This window comes from Mus caroli, unplaced genomic scaffold, assembly GCF_978045245.1.
Source record: "Mus caroli unplaced genomic scaffold, Mus_caroli_1 scaffold_10, whole genome shotgun sequence".
NCBI classification, from domain to species: domain Eukaryota; kingdom Metazoa; phylum Chordata; class Mammalia; order Rodentia; family Muridae; genus Mus; species Mus caroli.
The window spans coordinates 93,204,143-93,223,068 of NW_028227265.1; the positions used below are offsets into that span (position 1 = coordinate 93,204,143).

Consider the following 18,926-nt stretch of genomic DNA (forward strand, 5'->3'; position numbering starts at 1 on the left):
AACCTTCAGCCCTGGCCCACATTAGGCAAACAATCTTCTGCTTTGCTATATCACTAGCCCTGTTTTTACTTTGAGTCGCACAAACTAAATAAATTGGCCAGACTGCCCTTAAACTCGTTCTGGCCTTGAACCAACTATCTTCCTGCCTTAGCTGCTCAAGAAGCTAGGACTGCATGTCTGTACCGACTAAGCCCAGTTAGAATAGGATCCCTTTATTCCACTTGGTTTCTCTTACAAGTGAAACACCTTTGATGATGTCATCCACGAATAAATAAAACAGAACCCCATAGAGATCACTCAGTCATTTCTATATATCACACAGAGGGTACATAGACACAAACATGACTACAAAATGCTTAGCATTGAAAATAGAACAAGCTTAGGAAATTCTGCTTCTTGAGAATTAAGCCCTCTTTGTTGTAGTGGTGGCTTGTACTACTGCATTTACTATAATTCAGTGACATGATACACTCCATTGCAAATGCTGTGTCTATCTTAAGAACTAACTTATTTCCAGTTTTTCAACTTATGACATTATTTCTAAGACATGAATTATATTATTCTATAAACTTACACTGCATGAAAAACATGTTTAATGATTTCCACATTGACAGATGGATAGATGGATGGAAGAGAGTGGATGGATGGATAGATGAATGGGTGGGTGGGTGGATGGATGGATGGATGGATGGATGGATGAATAGAAGGATGAATGGGCTGTTGGATGGGTAGATGGAAAAATGGCTGGATGAATGGGTTGTTAGGTGGGTGGATGGTTGGGTGGATAAATGGGTGGTTGGATGGGTGGATAGATGGGTATAGGCAGGTGAACTAATCTTGCTTACTGTAAAAAAAGAATTCAGATGAAGACGACTTGTTAGTACTCTACAATATACCATGAAAAATAATGGAAAAAGACAGAAATAAAAATTTTATCCCATTACGTTTATGTAACAGATGCTCCAATGGTATTCTAAAACTCAAAATAAAATTTAAAAGAGACAAATCCTAAAATTGGTTCTACCCTTTACATATTTAACTTCATGTTTGATGGCTTAGTTCATGTAGATCTAACATATACAATATAAAGTCTAACTGTAAATAAGCCATCCCTTTTCTATTAAACAAGGATTTGTATTATAATATAGTAAATAAACCACATTAAGTAAATTTTAAATGAGATCCAAAATATAGAAAATCACATTAGTAAATTTGACACCTTCTGTACAACTTGTCTTAGTCAGGATTTCTATTCCTGCACAATCATCATGACCAAGAAGCAAGTTGGGGAGGAAAGGGTTTATTCAGCTTACACTTCCATACTGCTGTTCATCACCAAAGGATGTCAGGACTGGAACTCAAGCAGGTCAGGAAGCAGGAGCTGATGCAAAGGCCATGGAGGGATGTTTCTTACTGGCTTGCTTGCTATCCCTGGCTTGCTTAGCCTGCTCTCTTATAGAATCCAAGAATACCAGCCCAGAGATGGTACCACCCACAACGGGCTCTCCCCCCCCTTGATCACTAATTGAGAAAATGCCTTACAGCTGGATCTCCTGGAGACACTTCACCAACTGATGCTCCTTTCTCTGAGTTAACTCCAGCCTGTGTCAAGTTGACACATAAAACCAGCCAGTACAATTGACCCCTTGTCAACTTGACACACAAACACATCACTATTGAGCCTTACTTTCTTATTCATCCCCAAGATCTAAATAATTTTAAAAGTCCCACAGTCTTGTATATTAAAGTTCAATCCCTTTAAAATGTTCAATATCTTTTAAAATTCAGTCTCTTGACTGTGGGCTCCACTAAAATACTTTCTTCCTACAAGAGGGAAAATATATCAGGGCACAGTCATAATCAAAAGCAAAAATTAATCTCCAACTATCCAATTTCTGGGATCCAACTCATGATCTTCTGGGCTCCTCCAATGGCTTGAGTCACTTCTCCAGCCCTATCCTTTGTAGCACACGGCTTGTCTTCTAGGCTCCAGCTGCCTGTACTCCATTGCTGCTGCTGTTCTTGGTGGTCATCTCACGGTACTGGCATCTCCAAAACACTGCTTTCTTCCACCGTAACTTGGCTTCACCAATAGCCTCTCATAGGCTCTCTTCATGGTGCCAAGCCTCAACCCCTTTGCATTGACCCCTTCAGTCCTGGGCTATCAATTGCAACTGAGGCTGCACCTTCACCAATAGCCTTCCATGGCCTCTCACAGTGCCTCTCTCAGCTGCTCTGCATGACCCCTTCATGCCTTCAAAACCAGTACCACCTGGGTGACTCTTACACGTTACCAAGTCCTGCTGCTGCAATAGGTACAACTTTGGCTATCTCTGGAACACAGCCTCTTTGTGCTCTCAGAAAACACTTCCCAGAAGATGTCACCTCAATGATGCTGGTCTCTTCTTAATCACAACTAATTTCTTAGCTCCAGCTAACCAGCATCAATAGTGCCAGTAATGCAAAGGTTTCACTTTAGTAGTTCTGGTATCTTGTTAATCACAGCTGATTCTTCAGCCCCAGCTAACCAGAACCACAGAATCTTCACAATCAAAATAGCAACGGCCCTAATAAGAGTCTTTAATTGTTCCTCTGAAATTTCACAAGCCAGTCCTCCATATTCTGCACTGTTCTCATCATTATCTTCCAAGCTCCTACACAGCATCCCATAGAGCTCTTAACACTGAATGGATCTTCTGGCCCAAAGTTCCAAAGTCCTTTCACAGTCCTACCCCAAAACATGGTCAGGTTGTCACAGGAATACCCCACTATGCTGGTACCAAGTAAGTAACATCCCTCCATGGCCTCTGCATCAGCTCCTGCTTCCTGACCTGCTTGAGTTCCAGTCCTGCATCCTTTGGTGATGAACAGCAGTATGGAAGTGTAAGCTGAATAAACCCTTTCCTCCCCAACTTGCTTCTTGGTCATGATGATTGTGCAGGAATAGAAACCCTGACTAAGACAGTAACCTTGATAACTTTCCTTATCCTCAAAGATTCATTGCAAATATGTTCTTTACCCTGAGCCATACCTAAATAACTCTCTAAGGAAACCCTAATCCCTCTCTCCCTAGAGATGCCCTAGTTATTTGCAAATAGTTTCATTCTAGCAAACAGAAAGGGGGGGCTGTAGACTCTTGTATAGAAACCATAGAAAAATCCTGTTTCCAATATTTCAATCAAGTTAAAACTTCACATTTATTTTCTCTAGCACCTTTAAGCCAGAAATGTCTTATTTTTCATGAAGTCCTGCGTGCCTCTTTAATACTCATCTAATCTAGAGTATGGATTTTTTTAAAGTTTTCTGTAATGAGTTGTTAATCTTGTCTGCTTTTAATCTCTCACTTCTCTAGAGCTCCATTCAATTTTTCTCAGTCCCCATGTATTAAATAGGAAATCAAAGCTGAGATTTCTATCGAACACCATACTTTTGTCTCCATTTCAGAAAGTAAACTATCTGTCCCCTACATACTAGACTGGGATCTTTTTTATGCAGTAAAAGTAAACCAAAACCATGAACTAATACACATGATAATTAAATCATTTGTCTATATCTGTGTTTTATACTTCTACATAAACTGTAGACCTAACTTTAATATTTCATACAGTATCTCACAGAATATTACCATAATTATTATCACAGTTGTTGTCCCCATAAAAATAACATCCATTTCTAGGCTTTCAGTTTATCAATAGAGTTGAAATAAAGCGAAATTGGTCAGCAGAAATATTAAGAGTGTTAGTGCCTCAAGGTAGCTGAACAATTAGTGCCTGCTACCAGTCACTAGATCCCAGGTTTATAGCTGACTATCTGAAACCATAAGAAATTTGTCTAATTTCTCAACTGTAGGTTCATGCAAAGCAGATAGATATACACAAAGATTAACTATTTAACTCTTATCTTCTTGTGGAGACAGATGCTTACATGTATCTAACCCAAAATGTGCTTGGCCATTGTTTATTCTCTTTGATTTCCCTCTACACTCATATCAGACACTGATCAAGCACACACCCCTGAACCTCAAAACTACCTTTTGATCTTTACAGTTTTCTAGGTCACACTTGGTCTATTTCTCTGCTTTGTTGTTATTGTTGTTGTTGTTTGGGGTTTTGTTTGTTTCTTTGGTTGGTTTGGTTTGGTTTCATTGGCATTTAAATGTAATGATAACATTATTTTCATCTGCACGTTCGATTCCTTTTGATAACTGTGCAAAAAAATAAAAGGATTATGGTGTGACCTTGACCATCCACTAAGGAGCACTAAGCCAAGGGAAAAACTACGTCATCCCCCACCTCTCTCTACTGCCTATTTAACTTTAGCAGGAAGAACACAGAACACAATGATGCAATGACTCCTCCCCTATCCCTCCTCCCCTATGTAAGAATACTTACAAAATTCCTAGAATGAATTCTCTATATAACAAAGAATATAAATAGAAGCAGAAACTGGGATGATGAAGAACAACATTCATTTCAAGTAAGAAAGAAGAGGTAAAGCTTTGGACAAAGCTGCTTAGAGAAAACCTAGCAAACTGCCCATACCTTGATAGATTCCTGAAACCCCAAGATCTGATTTTTTGTCACCCAAACTCTTGACTTTCTCATGTTTTGTTTTGTTTTTTGTTTGTTTGTTTGTTTTGTTTTACCTAATCTGTCTTCCTGAATTGATTCTTGGGCACTTTCCCATCAACTCTGACCTACCTGCCCCTGTCCTTCACAGCACCCACTGTGGACAGTCCTAATTAATGGTAACAATCTCTTAGAATGGGTGGCAGATGAGAGTTGGAGTGAGAGGACAAAGCAGTAGTCGTCAGTGCACAGTAAGCTTTACATATCTTGCTTCATTTGTTCTCTTGGTCTGATGATGAGCATCTTGAACCTCAGGAAGGGTGAAGCATTTACTAAGGTCACACAGGCAGTAATCGAGAAGTTTGTCAAAAGTCACATGGCTTTTTTTTTTCTTTTTTTTTTTCTTTTTGTTTCTTGTTTTTTTGTTTTGTTTTGTTTTGTTTTTCAAGACTAGGTTTCTCTGTATAGCCCTGGCTGTCCTGGAACTCACTTTGTAGACCAGGCTGGCCTTGAACTCAGAAATCTGCCTGCCTCTGCCTCCCAAGTGCTGGGATTAAAGGCGTGCGCCACCAAGACCAGTGTCACATAGCTCTTAAGAGTCACTTTTACATCTTTAAGAAAGGCCAGCTTTTATTCTACCACATTGTAAATCTTCCCAAGGCAGTAGAGAGAGGAGGGAGATGAGTCAGTTTCTCCCTTGGATTAGTGTTCCTTGGTGGATGGTCAAGATCACACCATATTGCTTTTCTTCTCAATAGCAAGGTATTCTGAATTTGAGCCACTAATTGCTTTTTATGTGAATGTATAACCTAGTAGATATTGATAATCTTTTGGGACACTTCAGCCATATCATAGAAAACCTTGAGAAATATATAGGCTAATGTCAAATCAGTGCCTGTGATGGAGTTTGGGCACTGTTGGGCAGTATTTTTCAGTCTTCCTGCTTCTCAAATGCCTTCCTTAGCCTAAGACTGTATATAATACACTGTATACAGTATATCAGTATGGAAGGAGGAGAGAGAGAGAGAGAGAGAGAGAGAGAGAGAGAGAGAGAGAGAGAGAGCTGGCATTGTTCTTTTCATATCAGACATAAAAACAAAAGCTTTTCTTTATCTTTGGTCAAGCGTCACCCTGTTTCAACTCTTTTTTGACCCAGAGTTCTAGGTTCTTTTTACCTAGTCTGTCTTCCTGAATTGATTCTTGGCCACTTTGCATTCCATCCGCTCTGTCCTACCTGCCCCTACGTCCAGACATCCCAGGAGTAATTACTCTTAGCATTTGACCTTGCTTTCTACATTGACTTTCATGACTCTTTTGATGTTTGCTTCTTCTCCCGTTGTCTCCTCATCAGTTACAGGTTGTGGACCTCAATACCCCTCTTCCTGATTTTGCCCTTTACTGTTTCTGTCCAGATTCTTGATTTAACTTTCCTATTGAATCACTGTTAACATTCTCCCTAGGAATCACCTGGCTCCATTGTCTTCTCCATAGTGAATACAAACAGTCAAGACTTATTTTGTGATGTGAACAACTATGTAAAGGACAAATCACAAGATTCCCCCTATTTTGTGCCATAGTTTTATGGTCTATAGACCATCTCTTCTATGGCTTATACCATTCTATCTGGACAACCACAATTCTGTCTACCTGACATGATGAAAGCAGAGGGTCACAATGATACTGAAGAGTCTGATAGTTCTATAGGGTATCAAAACCATTCATTCCAACAGCAAAAGTGGGTAGTGTGGTGATGATTCGGGTCTTTCTCACCATTTAGTTTGCTGAAGATGGTTAAAGAAGGAGGAAATGAGTGAGGGATCGTGAAAGAGTTGACTTGAGATTTCTCAAAGCAGATTTCTCACTAGAATAAAGAAAAATTTCAGCTTGTACAACCACTCTGGAAATCAGTCTGGCGGTTCCTTAGAAAATTGGACATAGTACTACCAGAGGATCCAGCAATACCTCTCCTGGGCGGCATATATCCAGAAGATGTCCCTACCTGTAAGAAGGACACATGCGCCACTATGTTCATAGCAGCCTTATTTATAATAGCCAGAAGCTGGAAAGAACCCAGATGCCCCTCAACAGAGGAATGGATACAGAAAATGTGGTACATTTACACAATGGAGTACTACTCAGCTATTAAAAAGAATGAATTTATGAAATTCCTAGCCAAATGGATGGACCTGGAGGGCATCATCCTGAGTGAGGTAACACAATCACAAAGGAACTCACACAATATGTATTCACTGATAAGTGGATATTAGCCCAAAACTTAGGATACCCAAGATATAAGATACAGTTTGCTAAACACATGAAACGCAAGAAGAATGAAGACCGAAGTATGGACACTATGCCCCTTCTTAGAATTGGGAACAGAACACCCATGGAAGGAGTTACAGAGACAAAGTTTGGAGCTGTGATGAAAGGATGAACCATCTAGAGACTGCCATATCCAGGGATCCATCCCATAATCAGCTTCCAAACGCTGACACCATTGCATACACTAGCAAGATTTTGCTGAAAGGACCCAGATATAGCTGTCTCTTGTGAGACTATGCCGGGGCCTAGCAAACACAGAAGTGGATGCTCACAGTCAGCTAGTGGATGGATCACAGGGCCCCCAATGGAGGAGCTGGAGAAAGTACCCAAGGGGCTAAAGGGATCTGCAATCCTATAGGTGGAACAACATTATAAACTAACCAGTACCCCGGAGCTCTTGACTCTAGCTGCATATGTATCAAAAGATGGCCTAGTCGGCCATCACTGGAAAGAGAGGCCCATTGGACATGCAAACTTTATATGCCCCAGTACAAGGGAACGCCAGGGCCAAAAAACTGGGAATGGGTGGGTAGGGAACTGGGGGGGAGGGTATGGGGGACTTTTGGGATAGCATTGGAAATGTAATTGAGGAAAAGATATAATAAAAAATATTTTAAAAAAGAAAGAAAAATTTCTACATAGCTTCATATTCACGGTCTTATGAAATTTCTTCTTTAGTTGTGCTTCAGGCACTCATCAAAACAGCAAAGTAGCTATTGTAGGAGTTTAAGCTTTGAGGCCAGAGCCTGAGATTTAATGCCACTTCTGCCGTGGAATGTGAATGTAATTCAGAGATCTGCCTTGGGTCTGGGTGTCATTGTCTCTTCAGTGATTATAAGAATTCCTTCCTCACTGGAAGATCAAGTTGAAAACAGATACAAGCTGTGTAAGTGTGTTTTGTGCAGAATAAAAACACAAGACTAATCAATTGAAAAGAAATTACTATTTCACCTCATACTTATTATGGTATAGATACAAAAATAAAAAGATTACCATGTTAACTACTTCATGAAATTATGAATAGGAAGACAAAATGAATACAGAGGGCCCATTACACAAAAAAATAATTTTAAAAGACGCAAATTAAATTAATTGCCTACTAGTAGCTATACATTTAATGTTTATAAACTGGGTTTTTTTGCTTCTATCCATTTCATATTAATTCAGTTTAAACTTCAAATGAGCTATATTTTTTAGAATTATATGAGTTTTTTGTTTCTCATGAAAAAGACATTTTAAAACATGTGATCTGAAGTTATTCGAGGCACAAGAAATTTGAATACAATTATGTACTTCAACACATCCATGTGTGGACACACACAAGCATGCACACACGGATGCACAAATGCACATATCTCTTAAAGCAGTGTCATTATTCATATTTATTTACATGCTATGTATCTCCTATAACATTTGGTCTATGGAAAATGATTTTCAGTACTATCAGTGGGCCATTATAAAGGGGAAAAGCATTACTCACATCTTAAACTAAGACTGGAAAGATTTTTTTTTTCATTTGCCATCCACAAGGCCCTGAGGAAGTCCAGAAGGCATTTTGTTACCTATGTGATACTGAGTTCCTGAGATCACATAGAAATGAATGCTGCTGATGGGAGGAAAAGGGCATGCAGGAGGCACTCATGTGCCTTTTCTCATGGTTCTTTATTTGTCTTTTCACAGGATCTGGAATCAGGATCTGAAAGCGGAACAGACAGTATGGCAGTAAATCAGACACAGGTGAATCTGTCTTCAGAGTCCACCGATCCATCATCCACTCCAGCAAGCAATTCTGGAACCAAACCCAAAGCCATGGTAAGTTGTACACAATCCCAGACTCAATAGTCAATGTTGCCAAACATGAGGTAAGCGTTGATAGCCTTCTATTTCGTGTGTAAAGACGACTATTGGAGTCTTAGCTGTATCAATTTAATACTATTTACTGAAGTGTCTCCCTAAAAGTGTATGCTGCTTATTTTTTTAAGTGGGTACATAAGTAGTTCACTAGAGCAGGCTATGAATCCAGAATTAGGAAAATATTGTCTGTGAATTCTGTTGCAGAACTTTAGAGAGCCAAGAATGTAAAATGTGAAGATGGGTTGTCAGGTGTTGTTATCATGACCATACCACATACTCATGAGAAAAATCTCTAAGCTTTGATGATAGATGAATGTATAGATAGATAATAAGTTGTCTTGGATGACATGATGATATGCAGGATTACAGATGGATAAAATTGCTCCATCATATTTTGTGGACATCTAATGACATAGAACATTCAAAGCCTAATATTTAATGGAGTGTAAGTTACTGTCCTTGTTGTCCTGATGACTTTACAATGGCATCTGCACCAATGAAAAGAAGAGTCTCTACACAGAATAACATAGCACAGTAAATTCTGAAGAAGAACATTTTTCTTTAAGTAAAATCTGAATTGCAAAGGCAAAACAGTATTTGACTCTAAAAGGTAACATTTATGGGGACGTAATTACTGCTTCAAATATCTAAAGTCCACACAGTTCCAAAATAACCTCTCCTGGCTCTGTGAAAATCACAGAGCTGTGTTTTTTTTAATCCCCATGTTAGCTTACCATGGAGAAGTGAGTTTGTACTGTTTGTTTTCTTGTCTTTAAAATAAAGGCAGTTCTAAAATCGGACTAAAAGAATACACTGAGTTTGAGACATGCTAGATTCACTAGGATTTAAGGGAAATCAAAGCACACTGTTGAAATAGCAGATGGGCCTGGCTTTAGTATTTACATAGGCAGGACTTAAATTGCCCCTTGTCATTTATATGCAGATTGTTTGGTTCCAAAGATCTACTCATATCTACATATATGGGGCACTATGCCAAATTTGAGAAAAACAAAAAACCAAAAAGACCTCAAAGGAACGATATGTTAGCCAAGCCTTATATGGCTTCCATTTTATCAAAGAGGGTAGACATTTAAGCAGTAAAAGGCAAGAAAATACTACAGCAATGTGACAGTGCTAGGTGAGCAGGGAATAAAAGACATGCATAGTATTGGTTTGGGGATTCAGTAAAAACGACTGTCAATAGCAACAAGTGCTAATAGGCAGACTCTAGTAGAATGCTGTTCTTTTATTGATGATAAACTTTCTTGCCCTACTATTATATAGGTACCTGTAGAGCCCTGAGGGATGTCAAACTGTCATTGGTGGCTTAAATTCATAAACTATAATTTAATAAAGAGATGCTACATGAAAAACTTTCTATCTGGACACTATAGGTTCTTATGTTTCAGTTTTAATGGGATTTATTCTTCTTATGTTTTGATTGAAATAGAATTTATGGCTTGACATGTACTAAAATTAGGTCTTCCACTTAATGGGTGTTCACAGCTGTGCAAATCTAGAGTCTTGCACATTTGTATGCCCATGTGGCTACAACTCAAGACAAGACAAATTCTGAGGGACAGAGTGATGCTGGCTCTGGACTGGATACTCTCCTATCACATCTTTTTCCATTTGTCTGAAAATTGTATGATTAAAAGCAGGTGGTACTTATAGTCATTTTTAACTCGTTTCACATTTTCTCTAAAGGTTTTGTTTGATGTGTGCTTATTTGTGAAGTATATTATTATAATTTGATGCACATATGTCTTGGGTCATGATCAAATCAGTATAATTGATGTTTGTCTGAGAGCTTGCGTATTGAGACAAAAAACAAAAAGAACTAACTGAGAACGGCTTGTGTGTTTTGAAGCTTCAGACACAATCCCTAGTAACACACTCTTCCAACAAGGCCACACCTTCCTAGCCTTTCCAAAGAGTTCTACCACCTGAGACCAAGCATTCAAATGTGTGAACCTATGGGGACCATTTCCATTCTTTGTTTTGCCTCCAATAATGTCATAAAGTGTTTTCTTTATATTTTCATCAAATATTTTTTAAGCTTGGAGTCTTAGATCCTTTGTTTACCTTGGGTCAATTTTTTTTATATCTTTAGTTAGGAAGCTAGTAACCTTATTCTACCTCCCTGTTCAGTTTTCATAGAAGAATAACTTAAAAAGAATATTCTTTCTCTGATATATACAATTGTTCACTTGTCAAAATCAGTTAGCTGTAACTGTGGGTTGACTTGTAGTGAAAGTAGTCTGGTGGGTTTCATTGCTTTATGTCTGTTTTGTGTAAGAGGAATGATAGTTTGATCTCTCCAGCTTCACAGGACATTTGGAAGTCAAGCATCATGATGCCTTAGCTTTTCACTACTTGCTTAGGAGATCTAACACATTTTGTCCTTTTCTCTTTCTTTCTCTCTTTCTTTCTTTCTTTCTTTCTTTCTTTCTTTCTTTCTTTCTTTCTTTCTTTCTTTCTCTCTTCCTTTCCATCTATGAAAACTCTCATTGTTGTTTTGGCTTTGGTTGCAGTGTCTCTGTCATCTGTAGTGCTGGTTTGGATGAACATTTTATCAAGCCTTCTGGCTTATGACTGTGGGATGATACTGTTTTCTTATATGTGAGCTCTATAATTTTTCCATTGTTTTAATTTTCCATTGGGGAAATATTTTACTTCTTTCTTAAGATGCTTTAATTTCATTTATTTCTCTGTTTTGTGGGTACATACAAAAATAGAGAAATGTGCACAGGTGGAGGTCAAAAAACAGATTTCAAGAATCAGTTCTCTCCTTCTACCAAGTATGTCCTAGATATTGAACTCAGGTATTCAACCTTGGTGGAAGTACCCTTACCCCATGAGTAATCTTGCTGGCTTTCATTTACTTTAGTAAAACTTATTTCTGAGTAATGTATTTCTGTGAGACTTTTAATATACTTGTTCTAAATGGGATTTCACCAATAATCCTACCCAGCTATGATGTCTATAAACCATATAACATGATAATCCTACAGGTTCAGTACTGGCTCACTAACCTTAGTAGTAACCAACAGATCTCTAATTGGGTTTGTGACCCACTCAACAAGAGGGAAACTGTACCTGATGTAAAAGCCTAATCAACTTCCCAAAGCTAACCTAAAACCCTTAATCGCATTCTATGTGTTTCTCATTATACCCAGAAAGAAGTGCAGTTCCCATCTCTCCTGAAAGATTTTTTTCATTTTAAAAAAATTGAGTAGTTTATTACTGATACATAAAAATTCTTATTGACTTTGTATTCTACATCTTTACTGAATTCATTTATCAGTGTCAATGATTTTTGGTGGGTCTTGTGGTATTTTCTCCATAGTTATATCATCCTCAAACAAGGATACTTTCACTTTCTCTTTCTTGCTCTGGTTGCCTTTGTTTCTCTCTGAAAAAGATTTCCCGGACTACATAAATAAGAATGATCAAAGGGAGAACCCTTATTTTGTTCTGTGAAACTATATCAAGTTTTCTCTGCCTCAGACCCAGTTTGGTTGGTTTTGTCTTTTATCTTAAGGATATTTAAAATGCTGATATTAGTTTAATCACTATTAACTATGCTTTTATGAAAAAAGAGTACAACTCAGGTAACAGGACAAGAAGATGTTTTATTTGTAAAATGCATACCTGGAGGAGCAAAACATTTTACTGTGCAGAATAAACTGAAAATACCACAAGACTGTGGGAATGTAAGATGCTTGTTTATCTTCATCTCCCACCAAAGAGCTCCTGGAGTTGCCTGATGCCACCAAGATTTGAATAATAGTGATGGGACTAAAATCCTTTAAGCATGCTGGGACATAACAGCCTGATTACATTCTGAACTACCTACCTAAGGGATCTTCAGCATTCACCAGTCCATCTTGAAGAACCTAGGGGACCTTGGAAACCTACCAAAATGGACTGTGTACTGGAGTTAGCAGCTGGCCTTTGATTGGAGGTGTCATAGACAGTAGAAATAATTAAACTTCAGTAATTGTAATTACTATGGAGGGGAAAAGCCATATATCAGCTACTTAAGTTCTGGATAGCAACAATAGCTCTAAGTCAATGAGTTGAATTCAACTTCCACTTTTTTGATTAGTGCTGGAGTTAATAAATTAGATAGTATTAAAAAAAATCAACTCAGGGAAGGGTGGGAGCTGCCAGTACCCCGTCATATATCCGATCCCTTTCAAGAGGAGGTTAGAACAGTTCATCCCTAATACTGATAGAACATGGCGAAAATAAAGTGTCACATCCTGTGAGTTCATGCTTATTTCTGAATGGCCAATGTATGACCAATCTTGACCATTTTTCAACTACTTTACTCACAGTTATAGAATTTCTTTGTTCAGTTTAAGCTTTTGCTGAAGGGTAAATTGCCTGCCATGATCCTGATGCATAGCTGTTTACCCTGAAGTCAAATAAGAGAGGCCAATCCATATAACCTATTTATTTCCCCACTGTTGACATGATAGAATCGAGTAATATCATTTCTAGTCTGACATTCAACTGTCAATAGAGCTGTCCTCTCTAGATATTGCCCATGTGTTGAGGTAGAAGATGGTGAATATTTGTAAAATTTTTGACATTATTGTTCAGTTAGATTTTGTTTCTTAATTCTATTTCATTCATTGCTTTTTGTTAGTTTTATTTTGTAATTAGCATACAAAGTATTAAGTTTTATTGGGGAATTTTCACACAAATTTACTTTGGTTGACTCTTCTGCTCATATCCCTTCCCATCCTTTCTATCATTTCCTACACTATGTCAAATGGATTCTTTTGTCTCTTTCTTCTTCCTCCCCTACTTTCTCAACACAACTTTTCACCTTCTCCTTTATCTCCTATACATATATTCACATATATACTACAAACTAGGACATGATAGCAAACATGTTTTTGTTGTTGTTGTTTTTCTAAATTTGGGTCACTGTGTTTAATACAATCCTTTCTAGATCCGTCCAATTTCCTGAAACTTTCATTTTTCTTTAAAGCTTAGTAAAATCCATTGGGTATATGTACCACAATTTCATTATCGCTTCATCTGTTGATGGCTGGTCTCACTTCTTTGCTATTGTACAGCAATAACATGAGTGCACTATGCCTATCTCTGTGGTAACTGGGAGTTTGGGAAGATGTCCAACAACGGTACAGCTGAATCTTCTGGTAACTTAACTTTAAATGTTTGAGAAAAGTCCATACTGATTTCCATAGTGGCTGTATGAGTTTATTTCCCACTACTATAGAAGGGGTCTTTTTTTCCCCACCTGCTAGGCAACTTTTGCTATCAGTTTTCTTGATGAGAGTAGCTCTTGTGAATCAAGAGAAATGGGCTTCACAGTGATTAAAATTTGCACTTCCCTGATGGCTATGGATGTTGGATACTGTTGTTAAAGATTTGAGTGTGTGTGTGTGTGTTGTGGTATACACATCCATACATGTGCCTGCAGAAGCAGAGAATGCCAGATCCTCTCGAACTGTACTCACAGACAGTTATGAACCATTTGATGTGGCTACTAGAAACCAAACTCGGGTCCTCTGCTAGAACAATAGTGTTCTTAACCCCTGAGCCATCGCTCCATCTGGTAAATACTTTCAGAATACTTACTAGCCACTGCCTTTCTTCTTTTTCATCAACCCAAATGCTATTAAAGTTTAAGGCATTTAGAAACACATTATTATTATTATTATTATTATTATTATTATTATTAATCATTCCATTCCTTTACATCTCAAATGATATCTCACTTCCAATTACCCCTCCACAAACTTCCTATCCCAAATCTGCCCTCTTCTCCCTCCCCTTTGCCTCTATGAGGGTGCTCCCCCACCCACCTACCCTCTCCTCCCCACCACTACAGCATCCTCCTAAGCTGGGGCATCAAACCTCTACAGGACCAAGGGATTGTTTCCTATTGATGTCAGACAAGGCCATCCTCTGCTACTTATATATCTGGAGCCATGGATCCCTCCCTGTACACTCCTTGATTGGTGGTCTAGTCCCTGGGGGTACTGGGTGGTCAGTCCAGCCAGCATTGTTCTTCCTATGGGGTTGCAATCCTCTTCTGCTCCTGCAGTTCTTCTGCCAGCTCCTCCACCAGGGTCCCAGAGCTCAGTTTGATAGTTGGCTCCAAGTATCTACATCTGCATTGGTCAGTTGTTGACAGAACCCCCCAAGAAACAGTCACACCAAGTTCCTGACAGCTAGCACCCCTGGCAACAACAGTGTCGGGGTTTGATGTCTGCAAACAGGGTGGGTCCCCAGGTGACACTGTGTTAATCCAGGTAAGGTGTTATGTGCCAATAAGGGCAGCACTTAGGAGACTGAGACAGGTGGATAGTGAGTTCAAGAGTAACCTAGACTGCATAGACAGACAATCTCAAAAATACATAGATAGATAGATGATAGATAGATAGATAGATAGATAGATAGATAGATAGATAGATAGATAGAAAAATGGTTCAGACAATGGCTCCATAGGTAAAAGTGCTTGCGATACAAGTATGAAAATATGAGTTCAGATCTCTAGAACTCATGTAAAAATGCCCCACATAGATTGAGTATCTGTAATAGCAACACCAACACAGTAAGATAGTAGATGAAGACAGAGAATCTCTGGGCCATGCCACCTAATGTATCCAATGAGTAAACGGAAAGGAGATAAGCAAGGTGGCAGAGGAAATTCCATTCCAAAGTTGTCCTCTGCCCTCTGCATATACACTGTGCCCACATTCTCTATCTCTGTCTCTCTGTCTCTCTCTCTCTCTGTCTCTCTCTCTCTCACACACACACACACACATAGACACACACACATATTGTATATATGCAAACCTATCCCCCCACACACTACTAATTAAACAGATACTCTTGCTTTCTTTTCTCCGCTTAAAAAGACATGGCCCAACTTCTGTTGTTCTCCAATTTATATTTTAGCCATTTTTGTAGAACCACAAATTGCTCTTCAAATGCATGGCCTCAGAGCACCTCAGTGATAGATGTTCCTGTATTCTGCGGTGCTGGGAAGGACGGAAAGGGGCTCACAATGACAGGAACCCAGGAGAAACAAGTTCCATGTTCGAAATTTAAAATCTTAATTTAAACCCCAAACTATTTTAGCAATACCTATATGTTGTTATACCATATAACATGTGGTATACATACCATATAACATGTCTTACATTATCAGTTATCACATAGAATTTTTTAAAAGGCTGGTAATTTTGTGTAATGGTATCCACTGTTTAATCTAAAGTTGAAACAGAAGATATATTTCTGCACATGACAGCTTTCAGCATTCTCTTTTTACTGAAGTCTTGTAGAAAAAAAAAACTTACAATAGCATTAAAAACTGGCTGCAATTTAAATACCATTTCATAATGTCACACATTGTTAGTTTTTGTACACTAAGAAAATAATGTGCACGTGTGTATGTGCATGTGAACTCACTTGTGCAGGGGAGTGCGTGTGCCCAGGTAAACATGTAAAGGTTAAAGTGTCAGGAGTGAGTTCCCTCCTCCCACGTAGTTCTGAGGATCAAGCTCAGGTCCCCAGCCCCAATGAGGAGTCTTTGCTTTGCTTTGCTATTTTGTCTCCCGACACACATATTTTTAAAGAAAAGTTATTTAGTCATCTCAAACATCAAGAAATTTGGATTAGTACAGTTTACAGTTTCAGCATAAAAAATGTAATCATTTTATAAAATGCCTTTGATGTGCATGCTTATTAATGTGGCGATTCTGCTTTGACATAGCGAAGCAATCATGTAAAGCATGTGGAATTTTAAATAAATATTTGCCTATGTCCACAAAAATCATTATTGTTTATGAGAAAGAAAAACAGCAAAACTTGCAGCTTTGTAGAAAGAGAAACTGCTCCAACAGAGAGCTAGACATTTTCCCTAAATATGACATTAGTCATTGATCATTCTGAGGAGTTGCTTACAACTTAAAAGCATCATGGATCCCACTCACATATTTTGCATTCATAAATAAAACTAAATATGTAGTTCTAGTTCATTAATGTGGGGCTTTGAGAAGCACAGTCTCCACAGCCATTGTTTTTATATTTAAAAGTCAACTCAAAATTCTTCCATTCTGTGTGTGAGCTGTAAGAAATGACATCTGTTTGCTGTAGGTTTCCAAGTGACACAGGAGAAGCTGTTTCGGAGTGTGTTTCTTGACTCCACCAGCGCCTCCTCACAGGCATCTTGTCACTATTGATCTAGAAGTTTCTGTTTGCCAAGAGTGAGTGGAAATTTTACCTGATCATCCTGGTCCTTAATATCAAACTTTGAATTTGAACACTGAGTCACTTCATTGAGTTAACAAGGGGGCCTTTCTCTCTTTCCTGCTTTGGTGACATTGGTCTGGGCACGAGGTGACAAAAAGAAAACTCCCCAAACCAAAAGAAAGGCCCAAAGTGGAAAATGGTATGAACTGGCATAGATTTCATTCAGTCAAGAAACAGTAAGCATGCATCTTACCTTTACAAGTACACAGCATTGCACAGGCATTTCTACAGTCCAAGATGTGATCGGATGAACTGTGCCCTGCATGTTGTAATAATGAGAAATGCTGGAACCCTGTGTGCTCATGTAAGTTCTTGAATCTGGTTCCCATTTTCATCCAAGAGAAATAAGAGCTTCCAGTTATTTCTGAGCTCTATGGAATGGCAAGCCACCAAGGTGCCACATCACAGCAACCAGGAGCATAACTCAAAACTCTGAGCAGAAATTGGCCTCTAAGCCATCTTCACATTCTTTTCTGCCTCCCTTGCCCATCTGCTTGTCCCAACCTTCTAATCATACATGCAGTGTCTTCCTCTTATTTTGTTTTACTCTGATGCTAATAGGTTGATAAATATTTCTACCCTTAGCCTTTGGCAGCCTGTGTGCTTACTTCTGCAAGACACTAGAAGCTATTTGAGATGTTTAACCAGCAATTTCATGTAGGTATTAAATAATAAGTAGAGAAAGTTTACACAGAGGCCCTTCTTGACTAGCTGTGGACAGGGTCTACCAACCACATACCCCATTTCTAAGTGAAGAAATAAAAAAAATATTAAAATTTCTACCTAGCATTTCAGTATCCTGAAGGTCATAAATCTGAACAATTTGAGTCATACAACAATAATATGAAAACAGGGAACTGCATGCTATTTATTCTTCCTGTGCCCTGAGACCCTCACAGACATGATGACCGTGCCTGTGGTACTAGCACTGGAGAAAGTGAGGAAGGAGAATTGCTGGGAAAAGACTGGGTGGAGAACGTGATAAATTCAAGAACAACCTGGAAAACATTTCAAAAGTCTATTGAAAGAGGTGTGAGAAAAAGGAGAGGGGAGGGGAGGGGAGGGGAGGGGAGGGGAGGGGAGGGGAGGGGAGAGGGGAGGGGAGGGGAGGGGAGGGGAGGGGAGGGGAGAGGGGAGGGGAGGGGAGGGGAGGGGAGAGGGGAGGGGAGGGGAGGGGAAGGGAGGGGAGGGGAGGGGAGGGGAGGGGAGGGGAGGGGAGGGGAGAGGGGAGGGGAGGGGAGGGGAGGGGAGGGGAGGGGAAGGGAGGGGAGGGGAGGGGAGGGGAGGGGAGGGGAGGGGAGGGGAGGGGAGGGGAGAGGAGGGGAGGGGAGGGGAGAGGAGAGGAGAGGAGAGGAGAGGAGAGGAGAGGAGAGGAGAGGAGAGGAGAGGAGAGGAGAGGAGAGGAGAGGAGAGGAGAGGAGAGGAGAGGAGAGGAGAGGAGAGGAGAGGAGAGGAGAGGAGAGGAGAGGAGAGGAGAGGAGAGGAGAGGAGAGGAGAGGAGAGGAGAGGAGAGGAGAGGAGAGGAGAGGAGAGAGGAGGAGGAGAGGAGAGGAGAGGAGGTAGGGAAGAAGAAGGGGAAGAGAAAATTGGAGCTGCTCTTGATATTTACTGGGCATTTTCTATACCAAGTGCCCTATTTTCAAATCAATGTTGAGTACTCTGTAGCTGGATGCTGCCCCTACTGCTATGGGTGTGTCTCTGAGTTCCCACTGTGTTAGCAAGGTGCTGCAACTCAGATCCACCAGGTTAGTGGATCCTCAGAGAAAATCCACTGATGTTCCTGAAACCAACTCTCCCTGTCGTATGGGTAGCTAGACACACTTCCTATGGGTGTTCTGCCCGTCTGTTTTGACCGTGGTCATTTACCAAATGAGCATATGC

The 18,926-nt window shown here is 39.6% G+C and overlaps 1 protein-coding gene across 3 annotated transcripts in view; it reads left to right on the forward strand.

Annotated features, from left to right (window-relative positions):
* Nucleotides 1–18,926, forward strand: part of Dlc1 (DLC1 Rho GTPase activating protein) — a 430,556-nt gene that overhangs the window by 115,634 nt on the left and 295,996 nt on the right. For all 3 annotated transcript variants that reach the window (XM_029480999.2, XM_021169372.3, XM_085844015.1), the window contains exon 4: nt 8,571–8,702. In XM_029480999.2, the coding sequence (XP_029336859.1) occupies nt 8,571–8,702 (132 nt within the window). The remainder of the gene's footprint in view (nt 1–8,570; nt 8,703–18,926) is intronic.